Source organism: Pogoniulus pusillus, chromosome 35 (assembly GCF_015220805.1).
Source record: "Pogoniulus pusillus isolate bPogPus1 chromosome 35, bPogPus1.pri, whole genome shotgun sequence".
Classification (NCBI taxonomy): domain Eukaryota; kingdom Metazoa; phylum Chordata; class Aves; order Piciformes; family Lybiidae; genus Pogoniulus; species Pogoniulus pusillus.
The window spans coordinates 13,545,315-13,568,591 of NC_087298.1; the positions used below are offsets into that span (position 1 = coordinate 13,545,315).

The following is a 23,277-nucleotide window of genomic DNA, read 5'->3' on the forward strand; positions in this document are numbered from 1 at the left end:
TTGTTTCCCCCTTGATCTGGAAACAAGAGCTCGTTGGCCCTCAAGCCACCTAGAGACACCTCCACACATGGGTCTGGAGGTCCCTGGCCAGGTCCAGACCCTTCGTTTCTTGTCAAGATGGAGAGGGAAGCAGAGTCTGGGTCAGAGAAGGCTTTGAGGAGACCTTGGAGTGGCCTTCCAGGGTCTGAAGGGGACCTACAGGAAGGCTGGGGAGGGACTGTTGGCAGGGTCTGGTGATGGCAGGAGGAGGAATGGGTTGGAAGTGGCAGAGGGGAGATTGAAACTGGATGTTAGGAAAGGGTTCTTGAGAGTGAGGGTGGTGAGACACTGGCACAGGTTGAGGGTGGTGAGACACTGGCACAGGTTGAGGGTGGTGAGACACTGGCACAGGTTCCCCAGGGAGGTTGTGGAGCACAGAAGCACCCAACGTGATCAAAGATCACGTTGGGTGCTTCTGTGCTCCACAACCTCCCTGGAGGTGTTCAGGACCAGGCTGGATGAGGCCCAGAGCAACCTGTGCTAATGGGAGGTGTCCCTTGCCTATGGCAGGGGGTTGGAACTGGCTGAGCTCTGAGGTCCCTTCCAACCTAAACCATTCTGTGATTCTCCACAGTCAGGGATCCCTCACCCTGCTGGAACAAGGGGCCTGAGGTCCCCATTGGTGCTGTCACAGCACATCCAGAGCTTGGTACCCAAACCAGCCACAGAGGATAATGGAGGCTACTGTGAATATTTTATTGATCCACTTCCATGCAGCATTTGACACGAAGATGAATCACAGAATCAGTCAGGGTTGGAAGGGACCACAAGGAGCAGCCAGTTCCAACCCTCCTGCCATGGACAGGGACACCCTACCCTAGAGCAGGCTGCACACAGCCTCAGCCAGCCTGGCCTGAATCACCTCCAGGGATGAGACCACAGCCACTTTCCTGGGCAACCCATTCCAGGCTCTCACCACTCTCCTGGTGAAGAGCTTCCTCCTCACATCCAGACGTTGCAGCCAGCACTGTGGTGCCCTGGGCTGCAGAGCACAGTCAGTGACTCCAAAGGCAGTTTTGGCTTGGGAACAGAAGAGGCTTGAGACAGCAGCTTGAGGTCAGGGTGTTTTGGTCAAAGGTCTGTGGTTGGTCCCCCTCAGACAGCCAGAGAACACACAAATACAGTCTGTGCAGCAGCCTCCTGCTCAGGGTAACCATCTGGACACAGAGCAGCTTGTTTGTCCTGGCTCCTCCCTGGTGGCAAATCCAAACATACTGCTTGGCTCCTGTGCCACAGTCAAGGTCCCCAGCAGATGCCTGTTGTTCATCTTCCAACAGCAGCAGCACTTCACACAGCACCACGAGATGCTCTGCTGCTGCAGGGCACTCCGCTCCCACGGTCAGGTGCTGGGTGGGGAGGCACTGGAACAGGCTGCCCAGGGAGGTTGTGGAGGTCACCTCCCTGGGGCTGTTCAAGGCCAGGTTTGATGAGGCCTTCAGCAACCTCAGGCTGGTGGGAGGGGTTGGAACTGGACCATCTTTGCACCCCTCCCAACCCAACCAGTCTATGATTAGTTCTGGCGCCTTGCAATTGTAACCAGCAAAGTGCAGCTGGTTCCCTGCCTGCCATTCCCCAGCCTCCTTCCACTCAGCAGCCCCCAGCTTCATCTCCTTCCACCCAGCAACCCCAAACTTCCTCCCACTCAGCAGTCCCCAGCCTCATCTCCTTCCACTCAGCAGTCCCCAGCTTCCCCCCACTCAGCAGCCCCCAGCCTGCTCTCCCCCCACTCGGCAGCTGCCCCAAAGTGTCTCCCGGAGCAGTGGGTCCGGGGCTGTGCAGGGCCAGCTGCTCATTCCCAAACAGCAGAGCAAGGTACCTGCCCTCTTGCCTCCTGAAGGGTGTTGTACTTTCTGTCTCCTGCCCTGCTGCTCGTTTGGTGACCTGGCTGTGTCACGCCGGCAGGCTGAGGCTGCCCTGTGGGCTCAGGAGTTAGAGAGGACAAAGACTGTGTGAATGCAGAATACATTTTTAACCCCCCACAACCTGTTTCGTGGGGCCCAGCCCATGTGTGTCACCAAAGACAAAATATTTCAGGACGTTTCCTGTTTACCTTCAATCCAGTGGATTGGACCAGCCTGGAGCAGCTGCTCCTTGGGGTCCCTTCCCAGCTGGCATCATCCTGTGGTCCTGTGTGGGCTGTTCCACTCAAAAGCCGCTGTGATGCTCTCTCCCAAACAATCTATTAGAGCTCCAACCTCTTCACCAAATAATAACCCTCAGCATATCAATTAGCAACCCTCAGGAACCTGAGAGAAGCATTTCAAGCCTGCCTGTAATCTCAGTGGGGTTCAGCATCTCCCCGAGCCTGCTCCGAGCTCTCTATTTATAAGCTGCCTGGAGCGCAGGGCGCGGAGCGTGCGGGCAGGAGCAGGGGAAGGCAGCGAGCAGCAGTAATTGGATTAATAACCCATTAGCACGAACAGAAAATCCCAGTGCTTGTCACTGGGAGTAAAGGGAGGGGCTGCCACGCTTCCTGGGAGTCCGTGAATCAAAGGCTGCCACCGACGACAGGGAAATTCTCTCTCCAGATGAGCGATTCTCTCCTCTCCCTCCTGCAGGCGGCACCTGCCAGCCGGGGAGTCGGTCAGGAGCTCCACTCCCGAGCAGGTCTGAGCCATGTGGTAAGCCTGGAGTAAGCAGCACGGGCAGGAGCTACAGAGGGTTTGCAAACAGGCTCCACGCTGGCAGACACTGCTGACCCCAGAAAAACACCCAGGCTGGGCTGAGCTGGTTTAATGCCTACCTGAGCATTTCAGTGCCCCATATAAAAATTAACATCCATTAGGGGGTGTGTTTGTCCCTACCTGCTTTCAGCTGTGTCGTTCCCACCCCAGAGGAGCCTCCCTTTTCACCCTTCTTGCTGAGAAGCAGCCTAGCAAAGTCCTACAGATTGTTTCAGGAGGACACTGCTTTTGCCAGAGTCCTTCCTTACATATCCCAAAAAAGGTAGGGACAAGTCCTGGGTGCAGCTCTGCAGTCCCCAGCACAAGCAGGACATGGAAGTGTTGGAGCCAGCCCAAAAGAGGCCACCAGGATGCTGAGAGGGCTGCAGCAGCTCTGCTCTGAGCACAGGCTGAGAGAGTTGGGGCTCTGCAGCCTGGAGAAGAGAAGGCTTGGAGGAGACCTTGGAGTGGCCTTCCAGGATCTAAAGTGGGCTCCAGGAGGGCTGGGGAGGGACTATTGACAAAGTCTAGGAAGGAGAGGAGGAGGAGGAATGGGTCTGAAGTGGCAGAGGGGAGATTGAAACTGGATGTTAGGAAAGGGTCCTTTGCAGTGAGGGTGGTGAGACATTGGCACAGGTTGCCCAGGGAGGTTGTGCATCTTTGATCACATTGGGTGATTCTGTGCTCCATGACCTCCCTGGACATGTTCAGGACCAGGCTGAATGAGGCCTTGAGTGACCTATTCTAGTGGGAGGTGTCCCTGTCTGTGGCAGGGGTGGTTGGAACTGGCTGAGCTTTGAGGCTTCCAGCCTAAACCATTCTATGATTTTTTAGCAGGGTCTGTTGAGACAGGCCAAGGGGGAATGGTTTAAACTCAGGGAGATTTAGACTAGAGAGAGGGAAGAATGGTTTTTTACACCGAGGGTGGTAAAGCACTGGCCCAGATTGCCCAGAGAAGTGGTAGATGTCCCAGCTTAGTGCCATGGTCTGGTTGATCAGCCAGGGCTGGGTGCTAGGCTGGAGGAGCTTGGAGCTCTCTTCCAGCCTGCTTGATTCTAGGATTCTAAGTTATTTGCCACATTGTGGGGCATGACTGAACAGTGATAGTTGAAGCCTCTCCATATGGAAACCCTGACCCCAGCAGCACATCCAGTTGCTTTCCAGATCGATGAGCATTGCTGGCCCTCCCTGTCTGTCAAGAGAGTGAAAAGTCACAGGGATCAGCCCAACCCACAGCTGGCTGCTACCTTTCTGACACCTTGGAAACGGCTCAGGAGGCTCTGCCTCTCGACTTTGTCTCTCCTACCTCTTGTCAGCTGCTGGCTGGCCAAGCTGTGCTTGATGGGCTGCAGGAACTGCCAGCACTGCCCTTGCCGGAGCCCTGCTGCAGGACCGAGGTCTGGGCTTGGCAAACTAGGAGCAGAACGAGAAAAGGGCAGCATTGACCCCTCGTGGCCAGGAGCAAAGCTCCAGGACCTCAGGCTGTTCCTCACCCCAGCACTGAGCCACCACCAAAACTTTCAGCTGCTGCTCTGCTCCTCGGGCCGAAAACCGAAAGTGCCAGGGACTGGATGAGGCACAAAGTGAGCCTGTTTGACACAGCCCCAGGGCCAAAGGGTCAGGAGTGCTGCAGCAAGCAGGAAGCTCACAGCTGAAGCAGTCCAGATCTGAGCTCATTGGAGGTTTTTAGGTTGGATACTCAGTCATGGAGCATAAACAGCCCAAAAAGGTTCCCAATGGGGGGAGAGGGCCATCTTGAGAAGCCTGGAAATAGAGCACAGCTAAAGACTGCTATGGAGAGAAGAAGAAAAGAGGAGGAAAAGGGGGAAAATGAAGAAAAAGGAGGAAAAAGTAAGAGCCGAGGTGTGCAGCTACACAGCCTGCTGCAGACAGCAGCAGCCTCTTCCCAAGAGCTGTGTTACAAGACCCTGCCACTGTCTCACCTTGCAGCTCTGACAGCTCATGCGTGGGACCCGTGAGCATGAACCAGCTCTAAATTAACCACCTCCAGAGAAAGCTTCCTCAGCCTCTTTCCATCCCATTACCAAGAGCATTACCAAGAGGCTCCTAACCCCTCAGCCCCTTCCTGACCTGTTGCTGGAGGACAGAGAAGCATTTTGCATTGAATCACAGAATCAAGCAGGCTGGAAGAGAGCTCCAAGCTCCTCCAGGCCAACCTAGCACCCAGCCCTGCCCAATCACCCAGACCATGGCACTAAGTGCCCCAGCCAGGCTTGGCTTCAACACCTCCAGCCACAAAGACTCCACCACCTCCCTGGGCAGCCCATTCCAATGCCAATCACTCTCTCTGCCAACAACTCCCTCCTAACATCCAGCCTAGACCTGCCCTGGCACATCTTGAGACTGTGTCCCCTTGTTCTGTTGCTGCTTGCCTGGCAGCAGAAACCTGTTGATGTCATCAGAACCATTTCCAGGTGCCAGGTCTTTCTGGGTGGCAGTGAAAATGAGGCTCTTTGCCCTTTGACTGACACACAGTTGTTAAAATTTAAATACAGACCTCTCCTTCAGCCTTGAAAACCACCTTATAACACAGGCAGAGCAGATACATCAGCTCTTTGCTTCTGTATCCCCAACCTGCTTACACCCAGCAGCCTGCCAGCAGAAATCCCCACACGGTGAGAAGCTGCCACAGCACAGCAGCTGGGTGGGAAGGAAAAGGAGCTGCTTTTCTAATTAAAAGATGCAGAGGCTGCTTTTAGGCTTTCTGCACTCTCTCTGTCCATGCAGATATGGAAAATGCTGCTACCAGCCCTGGGCACAGACCTCAAAGTGTCACCATCAAGCCTCAGGTCTGATTTCCCAAGCTGAGGATGTGATTGCTGCAGCACTTACTGGGCAATCCTCATCCAACTCAAAAGTGACAGCTCCTGGGTCTTGCATTCCACCAATATTTCAGCCTGGAGAAGAGAAGGCTCCAGGGAGACCTCAGAGCAGCCTTCCAGTACCTGAAGGGGACTACAGGAGAGCTGGGGAGAGACTTTTGACAAAGGCAAGGAGTGATAGGAGGAGGAGGAGCAATGGATTGAAGCTTGAAAAAGGCAGATTTAGACTAGGGATGAGGAAGAAATTCTTCACATTGAGACTGGTGAGACACTGGCACAGGTTGCCTAGGGATGCTGTGGAGGACAGGGAGGCTGTTCAAGGCCAGGCTGGATGAGGCCTTGAGCAGCCTGGGCTGGTGGGAGGTGTCCCTGCCTATGGCATGGGGTTGGAACTGGCTGAGCTTTAAGGTCCCTTCCAAGTCAATCCGTTCTGTGGGTCTATGATCAAGCATGCCCAGCAAGCTGACTACAGTCTGAGAGGCAGAACTTTGAGTCGTGTCACGGCAGAAGGGATTAGCCATGTCCTTGCTTGTCCTCGGCCCCTGAGCTCCATAATGCTCCAGTATTTAGGCAGCAGCACCAGTGGCAGCCACCCAGCTGCTGTCTGGCAGGACAATGAGGCAGAGCTGCTGGGCGAGGAAACCACCAGAGCCACGATCAGGAGCTGCCACCTAGCGCTGACTGTGCAGGCAGAGCTGGCCGAGGAGCAGGGAAGGGATTTTAGCTCCAGCTCCCTGCCAGAGGTGGAGCCAAGAACTTTCCCTTCGGCCCGGGGCAAGCTGGAGGAGTTGCAAGGTAAGAATTAGGTCTGGGGACATTTTGCTTTGTCACCCTTGTGAAGAGTTACAGCAGCATGGTGCAAGCAGCTGCAGGAGAACACAGATACAAGAAAGAGAAGCATGGGAGCTGCAGCAGGGCTAAGAGGATGCTCCAAGGGTAGCGCCAGAGCCATTCTGCACACTGGCACAGCACTGCCAGCCTCTGCCTCGGCAGCCCCACCCCGAGCCTCAGGATCTTCACCAGCCTCATGCTGGGCTCTCTGTCATCCTCCCAGCACAGCTGCTATGGAACTCACTCCTGCAGGAGTCTGCTGACAGAGGAAGGTCAAGTCCTGCTCGACTGGGATGAGGAGCAACAGCTGCAGAGGAGATAAGGAACACTGCAACCACCCTGAGAGCCCTGGCACCAGGAATCCTGAGCCAGCCACAGCTCTCAAGCCAGGCCCAGCTCACCCTACAGAAAGGCAAGCTAATGGAGCACACTGCTGACTGATCTGTTCAAAACATTTATTTTCAGGTAAAGTCTGTAACAGAAGACAGCCCTGGGCCTCCTCAGAGGAGGAGCTCCTCACACCAGGCATAAAAAGGGACCATCAGGACACAAGCAGCTTGCCCACGGCTGCTGGAGACAGCCACACCAGGCCACATCCAACCTCACACCCTTGAGGCACTGAGGCCACAAACAGACCCAAAACGTGGTTAACAAGAGTGTGGACACCTCTGTCCTCTAAAGCCTTGTACCTGGCACCTGCAGTCTGAAGGAGAAAAACACCCAGAGGCCTTCCTGGCAGAGCTGTACTGCAGGAAAGGACAACCCAAACCACTGAGAAAGCCTCTGGGCCCAGAGAAACATCACAAAACACATCCCCTGCCCTCCAGCATTCTGCACCAAGTTCAGGGGCACCAAGACACAACCACAAGTGCTATGAGATGTGTGCCAGTTGAACCTGCACCTTCATAAAGGGCAGGGATGAATTTGCCAGGCTGCTGCACCGAAAGGCTGTTGAGTGCTGCTGTCCTGCAAGGGCTCTGGAGGTATCCTAGGAGTTAAAAAGGGGAACTTTGGTGGCTTCTGAAGAGTGCAATGAATGTTAGGGACCAGAACACTGCAGAGGAGGAAAAAGGTAAGACTGAGAGTTCAAAGCTGCCATGCTGGGACTTCAGATGACTGCTGCTGGCCATGTGCCCTATCCCTCCAGATCCAGCAGCCTCTGACGGGTTTCCAGAACAATCTCCTCCATCACCTCTGGTTTGAGAATGTCCTTGATCTGGAGTGGAAAGAGAAGTAGCACTGGCACCAAAATGCAACCTGCAGTTTTGCACCCTGTGGGGAGAAGGTCCTTGGCACACCCCAGCAAGTAGCAAGGGAGCTTAGAGGCTTGTGGTCAATCAAGAAGATGAGGGCAGAGGGTCCAAGGCAAAGCCAGCTTTGCCAGTCAGCAACTGATACAGAGACTGCAAGGACTCAAAGGAGATGCTACTGAGAACTCAGCTCTCCTGAGGGACACACTCCAGTGTCTGGGAAGGGGAGAGAGGACTTAAACAGAACTGTTCCTTTTAGCCATGCAGGCTGGGACCTACTGGGATCTTTCACTCACTGCCACTGTGGATGAAAGCAGAAGACAACTCAGATCTCATTCCTGAGAAGAGAGCTGGCAGTGACTGAGCTGGCAAAGTCACAGAGAGAAGCTTACAGCTTGTGCCAAAGGTCAAACTGAGGGAGCCCCCCAGCAGCGCAGGACATGCACACACGCAGGGGCTGGTCTCCCTGCAGTGCCTGACACTTGCTTTTCCCTTTGCTCTTGAAGTGCACTGTTCCCTCACACAATCCCAAATCTGGGAATTATTTCTCTGCAGGCTTTTCCAGAGGCAAAACCCTTCAAACTACCCCAGACAACGTGCAAGGCTACTTGTTACACAGGAGGGGAAGGGCTCACGTTGTCACCTCCGGCAGGACACGCTGGAAAGCCAAGCAGCAGCCCTACCACCTGGCTGAGCAACTGCAGCAGCCACAGGTGTGGCCCTTCCACCCCCTCCCCACAGCATGGGACCCAGGAACAGCACTGGTTCTGTACCTGATGGGGGAGGGATGCTTCATAGCAGTACAGGATGCTGGTGTCAAACAGCATCAGCTTCTCAGTGACCAGAGCCACGACGCAGTTTCGCAGCCGCGAGATCACCTCCCGGTCAGACAAGGGAACTGGCTGAGGAAGGGCAGAGGAGAAGGGATGAAAGCACAGGGAGAACACTGATCCATCAGGAAAAAGCTTTGCCATGAACCCAGATTATTCCCGTGCCTCTGACCACGTGAACTACCGAGACACCATTGGCAGGAGGAGGTTCACCTTCCCTCAGCCCTCACCTCCAGGTTGGTGGTGAAGCCCCCAGCCTCTTCATCCTTCTGCTCTGGGGTTGGGTAGATCCAGATGAAGCCATTGTTGCCAAGGATGACAGATGCCCCACAGGGCAGGTCGTGGAAGTGAGTCTTCTGGCGTTTCACAAGGGAGGGCGAGACCTGGACGAGCACACCTTGGCCAAGCTGCAGGGCACACCACGAGACTCAGCAGGAGAGACAGGAGCCCCCAGGGATGGCAGCGAGGCGCTGCCACGCTCCCCACTCCTGCCCTAGGAGCCAGGCACTTGTCACACCTTTCCCAGTGACACATGACTGCAAACCCTGCTGCCTCTGGGAGTGCTGGCAGGATTAGCTAATGCCTGCACAGGCTCTGAAGATGAGAAGCACTCAAGTGCTTAGCACAGCTGTTAATAACCACCACACACCACCCAGCCCTGCAGAAAAAGGAGCAGGGAGAGAGGCCCAGTTCAGCAGAACACTTCTCCTCTTCATTCAGTCCCTCTCCTTCAGCCTTTGGGCAGGCAGCACTCTTGGCTTTCATCTTCTCAGTGCTAGTACCCTTGCTCTGGTAATCTCAAACAGCAGCCCCTTGCCTTCTTTCCATGCCCAGAACCAGCTGTGCAAAGCCTAAGCCAGAGCCCTGAAGGCAGGAAGCAGTCGCAGGGGCAGTGGCCTGCAGAAGGGCAGTGATAGAAGTTTCACCCAGAAGATTTTTTTCCCACAGGGCAGCTCCCTCTGCTCTGGGGAAACTTCATGGTTCTCCTCCCCTGCACACCCTGCTCCACTCCACAGCCTTTGTCCTCAAACTCCCCCCAGAGAGCCTTTCAGCACTGGAGGGGAGCAGAACCAGGCCGAGATGAAGTGCTGTGCCCAACTCACCTTGCCGTACTTGAGGCTGCGGGTGTGCAGCGAGACAGCCCCATCAGAGAACACAGACTGCACCTCTGCCTGGCAGTGCCACTTAAGGAAACAACGTCCCTAACGCTGCCCAGTGCCAGCACCTGGCTGGCTGCTCACAGACAGCGCTGCCAGCCAGCAGGGCCAAGGTCTGCCTCTCCTGCCCAGGCCCCTTTGCTCTCTGGAGTGCAAGCACTGGAAGGATACACTGATGAGGTCCCCTTCCTGCAGGTAGTCTCTCATTGCAAGCTCATCTTCTGCTGACCTCCTTCTCTGAAATGCACAAGGCAGGAGAAGTTAGGTGCAGCCCAGTGGGAGAAAACATCAGCAGTGCCTCCACTGCAGGGCACCCTGAGATGCCAGGCACAACACAAAGGCCACCAAAGCAGAAGCACAGAAGGGAGCAGCTCAGCCACGAGGAGAGGCTGAGAGAGCTGGGGCTGTTCAGCCTGGAGAAGGCTCCAGGGAGACCTCAGAGCAGCCTCCCAGGATCTGAGAGGGGCTACAGGAAAGCTGGAAAGGGACCTGTTACAAAGGCATGGAGTGGCAGGGCAAGGGGTGATGGCTTCAGAGTGGAAGAACCTGGATTTAGGTGAGAGATTAGGAATAAATTGTTCCCTGTGAGGGTAATGAGGCACTGGAACAGGCTGTCCAGAGAAGCTGTGGAGGCTCCAAGCCTGGAAATGTCTAAGGCCAGGTTGGATGGGGCCTTGAGCAAGCTGCTCTAGTAGGAAGTGTCCAACACATGAGAGGGGGTTGCAACTGGATGATCTTTACAATCCCTTGCACCTAACCCATGCTGTGATGACGCTGAGGACTCACAGAATGGTTTGGGCTGGAGGGGACCACACTGCCAGCTCACCTTCAGGTCACCAACGTGTCCATGCCCCAGTGGTGCTGTCAGGTGAGGACATCGGAGGGCCACAGGCCCACCCACAAACTCCACCACTACCCTCCTGCTAATGGTGGGAAGGGCTCTGGAGCTTCCCAGCTTCCCACTGCCTCATCTTCTGCCACGGAAACCGCAGAGGGCTGCGGTACTGCTCGGCGTGGTCTGCACTCACCAGTTCCCCACCAGGCAAATTCATGGACGACAGCAACAGGACTGAATCGAGCCTGGAATTTGTTTCCACTTTCCATCGCTTCTGCTGAACCTGGAGGCGAAAAATACCCTGCTGAGGCACAGCGCGAAGCTGGAGGGGAGCCCTGGGCAGAGGCGCGGGCCCGCAGCCGCCCGAGCCCGGCCGCCGGCAGCCTCAGCCCGGGCTGAGGGAGGCAGGGAGGCAGCAGGACGGCTCCGCTCAGCAGCCACCCGCGGCGCACCGGGACAAACCGAGCGTTACCTCCGTGATCCTCCCCACCACGATGTCGCCGACCTCGCCGTTGTACCTGCCCGGGACAGAGACGGGAGCCGTCAGGCTCACCCGCCGCGGGCTGCACGCTCGCTGCGCGGAGGCGGCCGCGCTCACCTGGTCTTCAGCGCCTTGACGCACACCAGCTTGTTCACCCGCTCCACCGCGCCGGCCACCGAGGCGATCAGCTTCTCCTCCTCCACGTAGGTGCCGTGGCCCCTGCGCGGAGCGAGCGGCCGCCTGAGCACAACCCGAGGCCGGCCGCACCGCGCCGCCTGCCTTCCGCCGCTGCGCTCACCTCATGTAGCCCGTGTCCGTGGTGATCGTGTCCCCCGGAGCCACCAGGTGCTTCTCGCCGCCGCGGGGGGCGCTCGGCCCCGCCGCTTTGCGGGCCACCGGCAGCCGCATGCTGACCGCCGCCATGCCGAGCGCGGGCGGCGCGCAGCAGTGACGCCATCCGCGGCGCCTTCCGCCCGCCATCTTAACTGCTGGCGAGGGCGCGCCCGAGGCGGCGCCGCCATGCTGAGTCAGGGCAGCGGCGAAGCGGCAGGGCAGCCATTTTGGTTCCTGGCAGTGACGTGGCGGGCGGCCATGTTTAGTGAGGGCAGCGCGGCTGCGCCCCCCTCGGGCAGGCTTGGGGCAGAGCAGCAGAAGCGACCCCCGGACCGTGGGAGGCTGCGCGGCCGCACCGCGGGAGCACCAGACCCCGCCGTGGGCCCAGCCTGGGGCTGCCGGGATCCCTGCACCCCGCTTTGGGGTTCGCCCCCTGCCGAAGGGCAGCGCTGCAGGTGGCGCTGTGCTTGCCCCGGGGGGAAGCGGCACCCCCGGGTACCGGTGCGCGCCGACAGGTCGCTGCCCTGCCCTCCGAGGGTGACTCTTTAACCCCCCGAGGGGGGGAACCATGGCATCGGCCAGGCTGGGAGAGACCTCCGAGACCCTGCAGGCCAACCTAGCCCCCAGCCCTGCTGCTCGGTGGTGTCGTTCATGGTTGTTTGATTCATTTCATCCAAGCAGGTTCTCTGAGCGGCTGAGGAATTCCCAAGGAGCAGAAGAAGCCAGGGATGGACTCCAGGCCTCCCTGGGACCCAGCGTTTGACTTTCAAGTGAGATGCACACCTGTAGCCCACCACAGCTGCCCACTAGCTCATGAAGCTGTCAGAGGATGCCAGCAGCTGTTGGCTCGGAGAGAGGCTGCACCCACGGAGACAGGGGAGAGCAAACAACCACCACCCCCCCTGCACCCACCCTGCACCAGTGCTTCTTCCACCCCCAAAGCTGATCCTTCCTCTCCCCACCTGCACTCTTTGGGCCAACAACTGATGCTGCACCTCCCTAGGCCTGTGACTAGTGAGGTCCCACCGGGGTCAGTGCTGGCACCAGCTCTGTTCAATATGTTCATCAATGACCTGGCTGAGGGCACAGAGGGCACTGGCAGTGAGTTTGCTGATGACACCAAGCTGGGTGCAGTGGCTGCCACAGCAGAGGCTGTGCTGCCATTCAGCCAGGCTGGGGCAGGCTGCAGGGGTGGGCAGGGAGAGATGGAATGAAATTCCACAAGGGCAAGGGGAGAGTCTGGCACCTGGGAAAGAACAACCCCAGGGAGCAGCATAGGCTGGGGGCTGAGCTGCTGGAAGGCAGCAAAGGGGAAAAGGGTCTGGGGGTCCTGGTGGGTGGGAGGGTACCATGAGCCAGCAATGTGCTCTGGGGACCAGGAGGGCTGTGGTGAGTAGGTCAACAGAGGTTCTCTCTGCTCTGCCCTGCTGAGGCCACATCTGGAGCACTGTGTCCAGTTCTGGGGCCTCCAGTTCAAGAGGGACATAGAACTGCTGGAGAGAGTCCAGCACAGAGCCACAGAGATGCTGAAGGGAATGGAGCAGCTCTGCTAGGAGCAGAGCCTGAGGGAGCTGGGGCTGGGAGCTTGGAGAGGAGGAGACTGAGAGGTGACCTCAGCAGTGGTTATCAATGTGTGCAGGTGAGTGCCAGGAGGCTGGAGCCAGGCTCTGCTAGGTGATGCCAGTGCCAGACCAAGGGGCACTGGGGGAAGCTGAGGCAGAGGAAGGTCATTTAAACATGAGGAGGAACTTTTTCCCTGTGAGGGTGCCAGAGCCTGGCACAGGCTGCCCAGGGGAGCTGTGGAGTCTCCCTCTCTGGAGATACTCAAACCCCACCTGGGTGTGTTCCTGTGTGATCTGCTCTAGGAGATGCTGCTCTGGCAGGGGGCTTGGACTGGCTGAGCTTCGGAGGTCCCTTCCAGCCCCTGGCACTCTGCTTCTCCACCTCACCCCAGCCCCTCCAGCAGGCAGAGGAATGAAGCTCTCCACACTCTGCCTCTTCTAAATCATAAACGTTCCAAGCCATCTCTTTTATTATTTAGCATCCAAGAGAGGTACAAATGTATTTACACCGCCCCCATATACAATCCAATAATATATAATATCAAACCTCTGTGAATAATGTTTACATAAATATTTACAAGGTTAAAGTGACAGTTGGTTGCTCTTTTTACTTTGTTTTCCTTTTCTCCCCCTTTCCCCCCCCCTCTCCCCCAAAGTCAAACACCGTTTGTGAGGATTTTATACACCTTGGACTTACAGTTAATGTTAGAGCACCTTTTGTGTGTGCTTCCCCTAAGCTCTATGATACACAGCCCTCCTCCCGCCTGCGGCAGGACTCCAGAGGGCGCTTAAGCTTGTCCCTGGGCACAGAGCTGGCGCAGGGACGGAGGTTCTGTGTCCCCAGCGGGCGGCGGCAGCAGCCGGGATGGTCCCTGCCGGCCGCGGGAGCGCCGCTGGGGAGCGATGCTGCCGGCGCAGCCTGGCAGAGCGCAGGGCCCCCCGCAAAACCTGCCCGTGGAAGGGCATTTCCAGCTGGCACATCGTGCTGGGGGTGCCCCCCACGCACAGCCCGGGGCTGGCCCCTCTGCCCACCAAGCGTTGCGGGGGTGTGCCCGGTGAACCCCAACGCGCAGCTCGGGCTGGAGGAGGGCAGGCAGGGGGGGTTGGGGGTGAAAATTTGACCATTTGCTAAGTCAGGCTCCTAAAGTGGGAAATGTGTCCCTTGGGAAGCCAAAGCTGTCCCTGGCATGAAGGGAGTGGCTGCAGCAGGGCTGTGCCAGCCTCTCAGCAGGGCACACGCCTGCGATAGACACTCGCTGGAGCAGACGAGGAGGGGTCAGAGCCTTCTTATCCCTGATCCAATTGTCTGTAGCCGCACATGTGACTCCTCCAGGCTTGGAGTCCGCCTCAGCAAACCCACACAGGAGGTCCCACCCTGTCCCTTCGCCCCTCTCCCCGCGGCAACCCCAGGGACCCGCAGCCCACCCTGCACCGACCCCGCACACCAGGGCTGCACCAGCAGCTTGCAGACCTGGGGAGGGGGTGTGTGGGGGTCCCCTCACTTCCCAAACAGCCTCCACACCCCAAGCAAGCGGCGGCGCTCCCGAAGCAAACCAGCACCCCCTCTGCCACACACCGACCGGCCCTGCCAGCTCCGCCGGGGGCCAACACTCCCACTTCATCGCAGGTCCCAGTGCCAGTCCTCGCTGTCCGTGCCGTGCCAGGGCTTCACAGCACCATGGTGGGGATGTGGTGGGCGAGAGAAGCAGGATGGGGCACGGGCAGGGCGGGCGAGTGAGCCTGCAGGGAGGCGTTGGGGGGCCGGTGCCGGGCGCTCTTCTGGTGTGCCCGCAGCCCTGCCAGCTGCGAGTAGGCACTTTGGCAAACCTGGCACTTGTAGGGGCGCTCGCCCGTGTGCAGGCGGACGTGGTTGCGCAGCGTGGAGGACTGGCTGAAGCGGCGGTTGCAGAAGCGGCACACGAAGGGCTTGTCCAGGGTGTGGATCCGCATGTGCGAGCGCAGGTTGCTGCGGGAGTTGAAGCCGCGGTGGCAGATGACGCAGCGCATCCGCCCGGTCGTGCTGGCCCCGGTCTCCACCCCGTGAAAGTCCTCTGGGAATAACGGTAAGGGGTTGGAAAGGACCCCTGGAGATCGAGCCCAGCCTTCCCCTGCCGCCGCCGAAGCAGGAGGCCCCAGGGCGGCGCCACAGGAACGCGTCCAGGTGCGTTGGGAAGGTCTCCGGAGGAGACTCCACAACCTCCCCGGGTACAGCGAGGGGCACTGGGTGCTGCCCTCAGCACGGCAGCTCGCCCTCTGCCTGACACCCACCACCACCCCCCCAGGGGCACTGACTGCCCTGAGTAACCACCCTGTGCCCCTCGCTGGCTCCTCACCCACAGAGGATGCTCATGGGCAGAGGATCCCAGCCTGGGCAGAGCAGGGGCTCCGGCTGGCACCGAGGGCTTTGGCATAGGGACAGAGCCTGGAGGGAGCTCTCTTAAGTGAGGCACAACACTCGAGACCCCGTCTGCCCTGTAGGTGGGCACAAAAAGCACTTCTCCCTTTGCTGGGCTGCCAGCAGAGCTGGAAGGGATGAGCACAGGAACCCTCAGCCCGCAGCCCTGGGCTCTGCAGCAGCAGCTGCCTGCCCTTGCACCGACCCCAGCTCCTCCTGCTCTGCTGGGCTCCATCCTGGCTCTCTCAGACTGGGGAGTGGGCCTGGAGAGCAGATGGGGCCTGGCTCTGAACACTGCATCTCCCCAAAGTGCCAGAGAGTTCTGCTGCCTGCCCACGGAGGAGAACCTCGGGGAGCTGCCAAGACAGGCAGAGGGCAGAAGCCCAGGAAGAGACAAACCTCCTACAAAGGTGATCTGAGGAGAGAGCTGCCAAATGCAGAGCTCCCCACAGCTCCCAGTGCATCACAGCTGCCTTCCCCCATCCACACCCCTGCCCTGCTCCTCCCTGCCCTCCCAGGCCAGGCAGCAGCTGCTGGGCACCACACCAGCAACAATCATGGGCAAACTGGCATGGAGGCCACCTCCCAAATTACTGAGGACCTGATCATGCCATAGAGATCTGTCTCATAGTTCTGTATTTGTTGGGGCATCTGGAACATCCCCTGGCACGTGCCTGCCCCATGCCCACCTCACAGCCTCAGGGCTGGGGACAGGAGAATGGGCAGGGATGCTGCACCCATGGCTGTTTCCCATGTAACCTACCATGTTTGTTCTTCTTCTGCTCCTCTTCCAGCCCTGGCACACCAGGGATACCCAGGAAGGTGTTGTGGGAGTTCCCATACCAGACCAGCAGCTCTTGGTCCGGAGGAATCATCTAGAAAGAGAGATGCAGATGCAGGTGTTGGGAGAGGTGATGAGCAGCATCCTGTGCACCCTCACTGGATCACTTCAGCCCTCCCCTGGCCATATCCCAACTCCTGTCAGACCCTGCTGCCATCTGACACCTGCCAACAGTCCCCAGCGTCCCTTGGGCAGGCACAGCAGAGCCCAGGCTGCAGCACTGGAGGTGCTGGCATGGCTCAGCACCATGCACCACCAGCACAAACCTGCACTGAGTTCTCCCCCAGGCTGGGCCACAGTGCTACAGGCTGCAGAGCAGAGCGATGGAGCTGAGCTCCCCAGAGGTCTCTGCAGCTCAGAGGGACAGGGATATGGTGGGACACAGAGAAATGAACCACTTCTGGGCTCAGAACCTTGCAGCGTGGCACAGGTGACAGACAAACACAGGGAGCCGTGACAGAGCCCCTGCAGAGCATCCCAGCTCTGGACAAAGTCCATCAGCACCCTCCTGCTCCAGGCAGCACCTCTCTCCCCACCCCTCTGAGGGCCATTTGAGCAGGAGGAAGGGCAGAGGCTCCAGCAAAGTGTTGGTGAGCCCAGAGCTGGCAAAGCTCGGCCGCTGCTCTCAGAGAGCATGGCATGGGTGCAAGATGCTGCCTGCCTCCCACGCCAAAGCCACGGTGCCTGCAGCAGCCCAAGGAGGACTCCCGTGCTCCTGTTTCCCGAAGTGATGACATTTCTCCTCCCCTTGTGCCCATCCTCTTCCTGCACTGCCGAGCAAACGCCACCGGAGCCTGCCTGGGCACAGCCGCCGTGGCTGGCAGGGTGGAGGCTCTGAGCAGTTCAGCTCACACCAATCACTGCAGCACTTGGCAATAAAATGCTCAGATTTTGTCCTTTCTGGCCCCTGGAGTTACGAATCTAATTGAGCAGCAAGGATGTCAACCTCTTGCTCCAGAGGGTGGCTTTGCACAGCTGGAGCAGCCCATGGAAACGAAGCACAGATCACAGCTTGGGGCAGGTGGGCACTGGCAACGTTCCTCATTTGAAGCCCCCCAAAACAGGGGGAATTTGGACTTCCATGTTTTGGAGGATCCCTCTGCATAAAGACCTCACTGAGGCAGCAGAGTGGGAGTTTGGGAGGCAGGGGAAGCCAACAGCATTTTGCATCCCAAGTTGGTGCTGCTTCCAGATGTTGTTTTCTCTCCGGAGGAGCTGCTCTGAACATGAGCAGAGAGAGCAGAACAGCTCCAGCGGGCTGCACCCCACTGCCTAGGTGGGTGCCACCTTCTGCTGGAGCACCTCTGCCAGCAGTGGATGAGCACTCATCTGCCTGCACCCCAAAACAATCTCCATTTCCCCTCCAAATCCCTGGGGCTCTTCAGCTCAAAGGCCAAAACTTGCTGCCCTCACTTGGTTTTCCAGCAGTGACAGCTTGGGGTTGCTGAGGAAGAGGATGGGAAAAGCAAAACCAGTGAGTGAGGGCAGCAACAGGCAAAACACATGACAGTATTAAAGGCAAACAGCCAAAAAAGGCACCACACGAGTGGGGTTGTGTGCTGGGCAGGTGAGAAAAGTGCCCTAGGAGGCACCACTGGAGCAGTGGTGTGGCAGAGGTGAGTGCTGCTCGTGGTACCCACCGCAGAGGGGGTGCAGCAGGCACAGTGCAGAGAGTTCTGGAAGGGAGGCAGGAGGTGGGAGACTCCCTCAGAGCTTGTAGGGGACAGAGGGTGATGATGCCCATGCAGAATGGTGCATTGCTGAGGGAGGGCACAGTTCAGGCTGCTGGCCTTGTCCTGCCCTACCCTGAGCTGTTCCAGCTGCCCTTGGCTGATGCTGAGCTCCCCATCCAGGATCTGGGGTGGGGGAGGTGGCAGGGCAGGAGTGGTGCACAGCCAGGGGGGAGCTCGTTCAGCTCCGAGATGCTGCAGTTGCGTGGCTGTGCCTCTGCACTTGGCAGTAAGGAGCAGAGACAACCACACAAGAAAAATCCTCTCCTGCTTCTCCTTCTGGCTGGGTGCACAAACCCCGGGCATGCCGAGCCAGACAAAGGGTTTAGACTCTGGGCCCCCATACGCAGAGTCTCTCCCTGTCCTCTCACTCTCACAGAAAGCCACTTCTGCTCCTCCTGGCACGGAGGCATCAACACCAATGAGGTGGCGGCAGGAGCAGAGGCACAACCAGGTGCCCACCACGCCCAGGGAGCACAGGACAGTGTCACAGCAGGCAGCCTTCATCCCCACTGTCACCTCTTCGGCACTCTCAGCATTTCAGCCTTGTTGCTTGTGCAGAGGGAATTAAACACATCCTGCCCTGGCACTCACTGCTGCAGCCCTGGGAGCGAGCCTGTGGCTCGACCATGACTGCAGGAGAACTCCACATCTCCCCATCATCACCCCCCCTGCCCCAGCAGCCCTGCACACACCAGTGAGGAGCACTCCTCTACCCCTAATTACACCACAGCTACCTGGAAGGATTTTACTTCTTTGCATAATCTAAGAGCAGTAATAAAAAGCAATTAAGCTGCTGTCACCGCAGGCACAGCTGCTCCCGGGCACAGCAGGTCTCCAAACCGGGTACAGCTGAAGCCGACGGGGGTGGGGGGGGTCCGGGGTGGGGAGAGCAGCACAGAAGTGCTCAGGGCTCTTGCAGTGTTGCACGGGGAAAGGCAGCAGAGCCCCGAGAGGCAGCCAGGACTCTCCCACAGCAGCAGAGCAGAGCTGTCCTCTCCTTACCCACCCACTCGCCTTTCCCATCCCACTGCGGCAGTCCCACGCCCAGCTCTGATGCTGGCTGGATGCAGGATTGGGCCCTGGTCCTGTGCCATGGAACATTCCAGCATCTGCTCCTCTGCAAGCCAGCAACCCCGACGGGGTGGCGTGGGATGGGAAATGTCTCCTCATATGAATCCAAGTCAATGCACCTGCACTGGGCTTGGTCCCAAAGCTGCCACCTTCCTCCACCTGCAACAGCGTGGGGTGGTGAGGACACCCTACACGGGCGGGGCTGGCCCCCATTGGTCCTCCCTAGCGCTGTGCCCAGGGACATGCCCGGGACCCAGCACCTCCAGTGTTTCACACTGAAGCAAACAGATGATCTGGTCAGGATGAGTCCCTTCCTCATAGCCCTGCTGTGGACAGCCTGAGGCACAGCTGCACCAGCACCGCTCCCTGCCCGCTCGGCAGGTCCTTGCCTGCCTGCTATAGCCAAGGCCCTCTGCTCGTGATCCTTCCACAGCCAGAGCCACTTACGACCCTCTGTCAGTCAGGTACAGCCTGTCCAGCACCTTGGCTTCACAGACCACCCCCAAATTTCTTCTGCTACAGAGAAGTAAATTCTGCATCAAAAAAAAACCCTCTTTTTCAGAGCACCAAAGTCCTGCTCCTGCCCACAGCCCCCCGGGCCAGGGCTGCAGCTCTCCTCGTGCTTTGCACCCCAGACCAAGTCGAGGCAGCCTTTGCTCTCCCTCTGCCCAGCAGACATCCCCCCACGAGCCCACCAAAACAGGGCAGAGAAGAGCCCTTTGCTGCTCCCTGAAGCCTGTTTGGTGACCCTTCCCACGGTGCCTACCTGGCAGGACTATGCCACCCCAGCAGCAGCCCAAAGAACAAGGGAGGGTCTGTGGGGTTGGGGGTCCCAGTGCCCTGCTCCACTCCTGCTGCTGCCTGGCTGCCTCCCGGCCCTGCTCACCTCGATGGCCTTGTAGAAGATGCTGTTCCCGATCTGCACCACCTCCAGGTTCTGCTCCTGCTCGTTCCGTGCACACTTGATGTAGGTCATCCAGCTGCGGTGGTCCTCCTGGCTGGCATCGATGAAGTACCTCACCGTGCCATCCTCGTTGAAGACCTGGCAGGGGAGAGAGAGCAGCTGGTAGAGATGCTGCCCAAAATGGACCAACCCTCTGCCTCTGGGATAAAGTCCTGGTTGGAGGCAAGCTCAAAGCCAGGATAGCTTCAGACCTCAGACTCTGCCGGCAACTGGGAGCTGCCCAAACCCTTTGTGCGCATGGTCCTGGGCCATGTGTCTGCAGCGGGCACACAGGAGGGTGCTCTGCTTTCACTGGGTGGGCACAGCTGGCTCACGCCCACCCGGCAGCTCCCTGCCTCAGTTCTCTCCTCAGCAGAGCCTCAAAGGGACTCTTCAGCCTTCCTGAAGCTGGCCTCGGAGAGGAGACATCCCTGGGGGGAGAGGGAGGGTGCCCACCTGAGCTGGCCCTGGGGGAAGCTGCTTGGCAGGGGACGGGAAGCAAACTTCTGTTAGGCACAGAATTATGGTAACAACTCCAAAGTGCGAGTCTGTGACTCAGTGACACAAAACGTCGAGGAACAGCCCCTCTGCCAGTTGAGCATTAACTGAGGGGGGTCCCGGCAGCTTGACCCCACCCCAATTCACACAGCTCCACTTGGGGTTAGCCGCACGGGAGCTGGGACAAAGGGGCAGGTTTCATCACCCCGTGCAGGGCAGGAGTGATCCTGCCTCATGGGACACAGGCAGCAGCTTCCGGGGGCTGCTCCGAGAGCTGGCTGCACCCCGGGGGCTGACCTCAAGGGTCTCCTCGCCCCATCTGCCCCGGAAGAAGCGTGAATGGGGAAACTGAGGCACGGCGAGGGCGCCCGCGGGCACAAACGCACAGGACAGAGCCCTCTGCCCTAGCCGGCCGGGACTGGGGGTACGGGGAGGGTGGGGGCGCCGTTACCTCCCACATGAGGTTGTTGTTCTTGCACAGGTCCACATGCTCCGGCGAGATGACCCTGCCCGTGAAGGGTCCCATCTCGGTGCCAGCCTTGATCCAGGTCTTGGAGAAGATGCCGAGCCCTTCCCCGGGGATAGAGCTCTGCGCGATGATCACCTCCGACGGCAGCACCAGGCTGGACAACTTCTGCACTTCTGCGGGTGGGCACAGGGCTCGCAAAGAGGCGCTCGCAGCCTTCCACCCCCCCACCACACACCGCTCCCCGAGGGAAGGACAGGGGCGCCCGGGCAGGAGGGAGAGAGCAGCGGGGGGACCCCTCCCCAGATCCCGGGACTGAGCCTTTTAAACGCCCAACCGAGCTCCTACAAAGCGGTACAAGGTCCCCCCCGGGGGCATTGAGCAGGTACCTGGGAAAAGCAGCCCGGGCTGGGCGAGGGAGCGGGGCTGAGAAAGGAGGTTAAATGGTGTCTATTTCGGCCCATCCAGCAATTTGTCATGCTGTTAAAGTGATCTGCATTCATTAAACTCAACTAGAAAGAAATTGCTAATTCTAAATTCATTAGTCCTTTAGGAATGCTGTAGCGCTACATTGTGCCTGAATGGGCCGAGGGCTTGTTTAAAAGGGCCCAGGAATTCCTCTTACAAAATGGGGAGATGAGATGGTTGACATATCGTGAATGGAAATGGAATTAGCCTTCATGGTAAATTAAGAGAGGAACAGAAATCCGAGAGGGGGAAAAGGGAGCCGGGACGCCCCGGCAGTGCCGGCCCGAGAGAAAAGATATTGTGTGAATGCGGGGCGACCCCAGCCCCCCCCGGCCCCCTCCCCGGCCCGCGGTTTAAGTGGGAACTTTCTCAGGTCAAGCCCAAGTTAACCAAATGAATTTAAAGCCCCTTCTTCCCCAGTCAACTGCTATTACACGCCTGGGGAGAGCGGGGCACCGGCGGCCGCAGCCCGCACCGGGCACGGGGGGCCCGGCCTCGGGCTTGATGTGGGGGTCCAGGGGTTGGGGAGAGTCTGGGGGTGTCCGGTTCTGCCACTCACCTCCGGAGAAGGACTGAGCCAGAACCTCTGCCGTGAAGGCGGTCTTGGGGCTGCTCTTCTCCTCGAAGAGCTGCTCGCCCAGGACGTTTCTCCAGCGGCCGTAGAGGAAGCTGTGGAGGATGTCGGAGGTGATCACCTCGGCCAGCGACAGCCCCTGCGGCTTCAGCCCGGGCTTCAGCACCAGGGCTTCGGCCGGGAGCACCGAGCCCATCATGGGGGCGAGGCGGCGGCGGGCGGGCCGGGCTCCGTGAGGCTCGGCGGCTCCCACCCGGCTATATATGAGCTTCATTGACCCTCCTAATTGGTTATTAATGACCTTCCCTGACGTTGGCGGAGAGACTGAGGCTGCCTGAGCCAGGCGAGCCGTCGGAGCCCCCCCAACCCCCTCCCCTTCCCCTCCTTCCCTCCCCTCCCCGGGGGTGGGGTGGTTGGAGGGAGGGAGTGACAGGGCGAGCACATACGCACATATACATGCACATGTGCACACACACGCACCTACACGCACACACCGCCTCAGCCCCCCGCACCCCCGGCCCGGGCCGAGCCAAAGGCGGGCACCTGCCGCCGGCCAGGGCAGAGAAAACCCAAGGAAATCGGCAGAAGTGCCCCCGCCGGTGCCCACGGACAGACCGCACCCTCGGGCACGGTCCCGCACAGCCCTCGCTCCCCGCACTCGTTTTGGGTTTTTAACTGCCGAGCTTCGGGGCCACTGAGCTTTATAACGAATTCGGTGGCCCCGACGCCTCCAGGCCCCGGTGCACGGCGGCGTTTGGTCCCCGAGGCCCCGGGGGAACGGGCCCGAAGGTGCCGAGCCGCCGCGACTCCCCACTGTCCTCCCGCACCCCTGGTCCCGAGCGTCAGTACCGGAGGCACCAGGAGGAGCCGGAGCTGCCCCACCACACCCCAGGGAGGGTCTACGAGTCCCCCGGACAGGTCTCTGGTTGCGCCCAAGGCCAGGCTCGACCAGCTGGCCCCCAACATCGGATCCTCGTTGAGTTTTCTTGGGCGAGGAGGAAAAGGCCAGGAATTGTACTCACGAGTGAAAGGGTCCTCCCTTACCTCCCCGCAACGACACTCGTGTTCTGCTGCGTCGCCGCAGGGCCAGATCCTCACCCCGGGGAACGCTGCAGCATCCCTGGGATCTTCGCGCCCCTGGCTCCGCAGCCAGAAATATTCCACGGAACAGACGTGGTGCCAAGGCCACCCACCCCTGCCGCGCCCTCCGAGCTCCGCGGACACCCGCGGACACCCCTGTCCCCCAGGAAGGTGGCACCGGAGCGTTCCCCTCCCTCAGGGCCCGCAGCTTTGCCTGCTCAGCAAAGGGTTAATCTTTCCTGGATTTAAACCCAGTCCTGCTGTGTTGGAGCTTAGAGCCCTCTCCTCAGCCTTGTTCTTTTGATTTTCATGGGGACGAAGGGCTCTAACGGGCTGCTGCTGCTAGTAGATGAGCCCCCAAATTCCTCCAGCACTCCAAGGCCT

General features: G+C 59.1%; 2 protein-coding genes across 7 annotated transcripts; both read right to left on the reverse strand.

The window, feature by feature from the left end:
- Positions 1 to 714: 714 nt before the first annotated feature.
- On the reverse strand, positions 715 to 11,424 carry EXOSC2 (exosome component 2). 6 transcript variants are annotated; one of them, XM_064171136.1, is made up of 10 exons: positions 11,228 to 11,397; positions 11,047 to 11,148; positions 10,921 to 10,966; positions 10,642 to 10,731; positions 9,785 to 9,850; positions 9,560 to 9,628; positions 8,687 to 8,863; positions 8,400 to 8,528; positions 1,856 to 1,960; positions 715 to 1,232 (listed from the first exon to the last, which is right to left on the reverse strand). In XM_064171136.1, exons 1-10 carry the CDS (start codon positions 11,350 to 11,352, stop codon positions 1,035 to 1,037), a joined length of 1,107 nt encoding a protein of 368 aa, XP_064027206.1. In that variant the 5' UTR covers positions 11,353 to 11,397; the 3' UTR covers positions 715 to 1,034. The 6 variants fall into 6 exon arrangements, with proteins under 6 accessions (XP_064027206.1, XP_064027207.1, XP_064027209.1 ...); XM_064171140.1 differs by having other exon boundaries at positions 1,091 to 1,410; XM_064171138.1 differs by having other exon boundaries at positions 1,091 to 1,446.
- Positions 11,425 to 14,302: 2,878 nt separating this feature from the next.
- Positions 14,303 to 22,088, reverse strand: PRDM12 (PR/SET domain 12). Its single transcript, XM_064171190.1, has 5 exons — positions 21,799 to 22,088; positions 20,757 to 20,947; positions 19,751 to 19,906; positions 15,983 to 16,094; positions 14,303 to 14,875 (listed from the first exon to the last, which is right to left on the reverse strand). The coding sequence occupies exons 1-5, from the start codon at positions 22,085 to 22,087 to the stop codon at positions 14,493 to 14,495; spliced, it is 1,131 nt and encodes a 376-aa protein (XP_064027260.1). The 5' UTR covers position 22,088; the 3' UTR covers positions 14,303 to 14,492.
- Between the last annotated feature and the right edge of the window lie 1,189 nt (positions 22,089 to 23,277).

Bases quoted from the DNA above. Each gene is read 5' to 3' on its own strand.
- PRDM12 (XM_064171190.1), bottom strand. From the start codon at position 22,087: ATGAAGCTCATATATAGCCGGGTGGGAGCCGCCGAGCCTCACGGAGCC. The intron at 20,948-21,798 runs GTGAGTGGCAGA...GCCCACCCGCAG, and splicing joins GGCTCAGTCCTTCTCCGGAG to AAGTGCAGAAGTTGTCCAGC. The intron at 16,095-19,750 runs GTGAGCAGGGCC...CTCTCTTTCTAG, and splicing joins TCTTCTACAAGGCCATCGAG to ATGATTCCTCCGGACCAAGA.
- EXOSC2 (XM_064171136.1), bottom strand. From the start codon at position 11,352: ATGGCGGCGGTCAGCATGCGGCTGCCGGTGGCCCGCAAAGCGGCGGGG. The intron at 10,732-10,920 runs GTAACGCTCGGT...TTTCGCCTCCAG, and splicing joins TGGTGGGGAGGATCACGGAG to GTTCAGCAGAAGCGATGGAA. The intron at 9,629-9,784 runs GTATCCTTCCAG...TGGCACTGCCAG, and splicing joins AGGAAGGGGACCTCATCAGT to GCAGAGGTGCAGTCTGTGTT.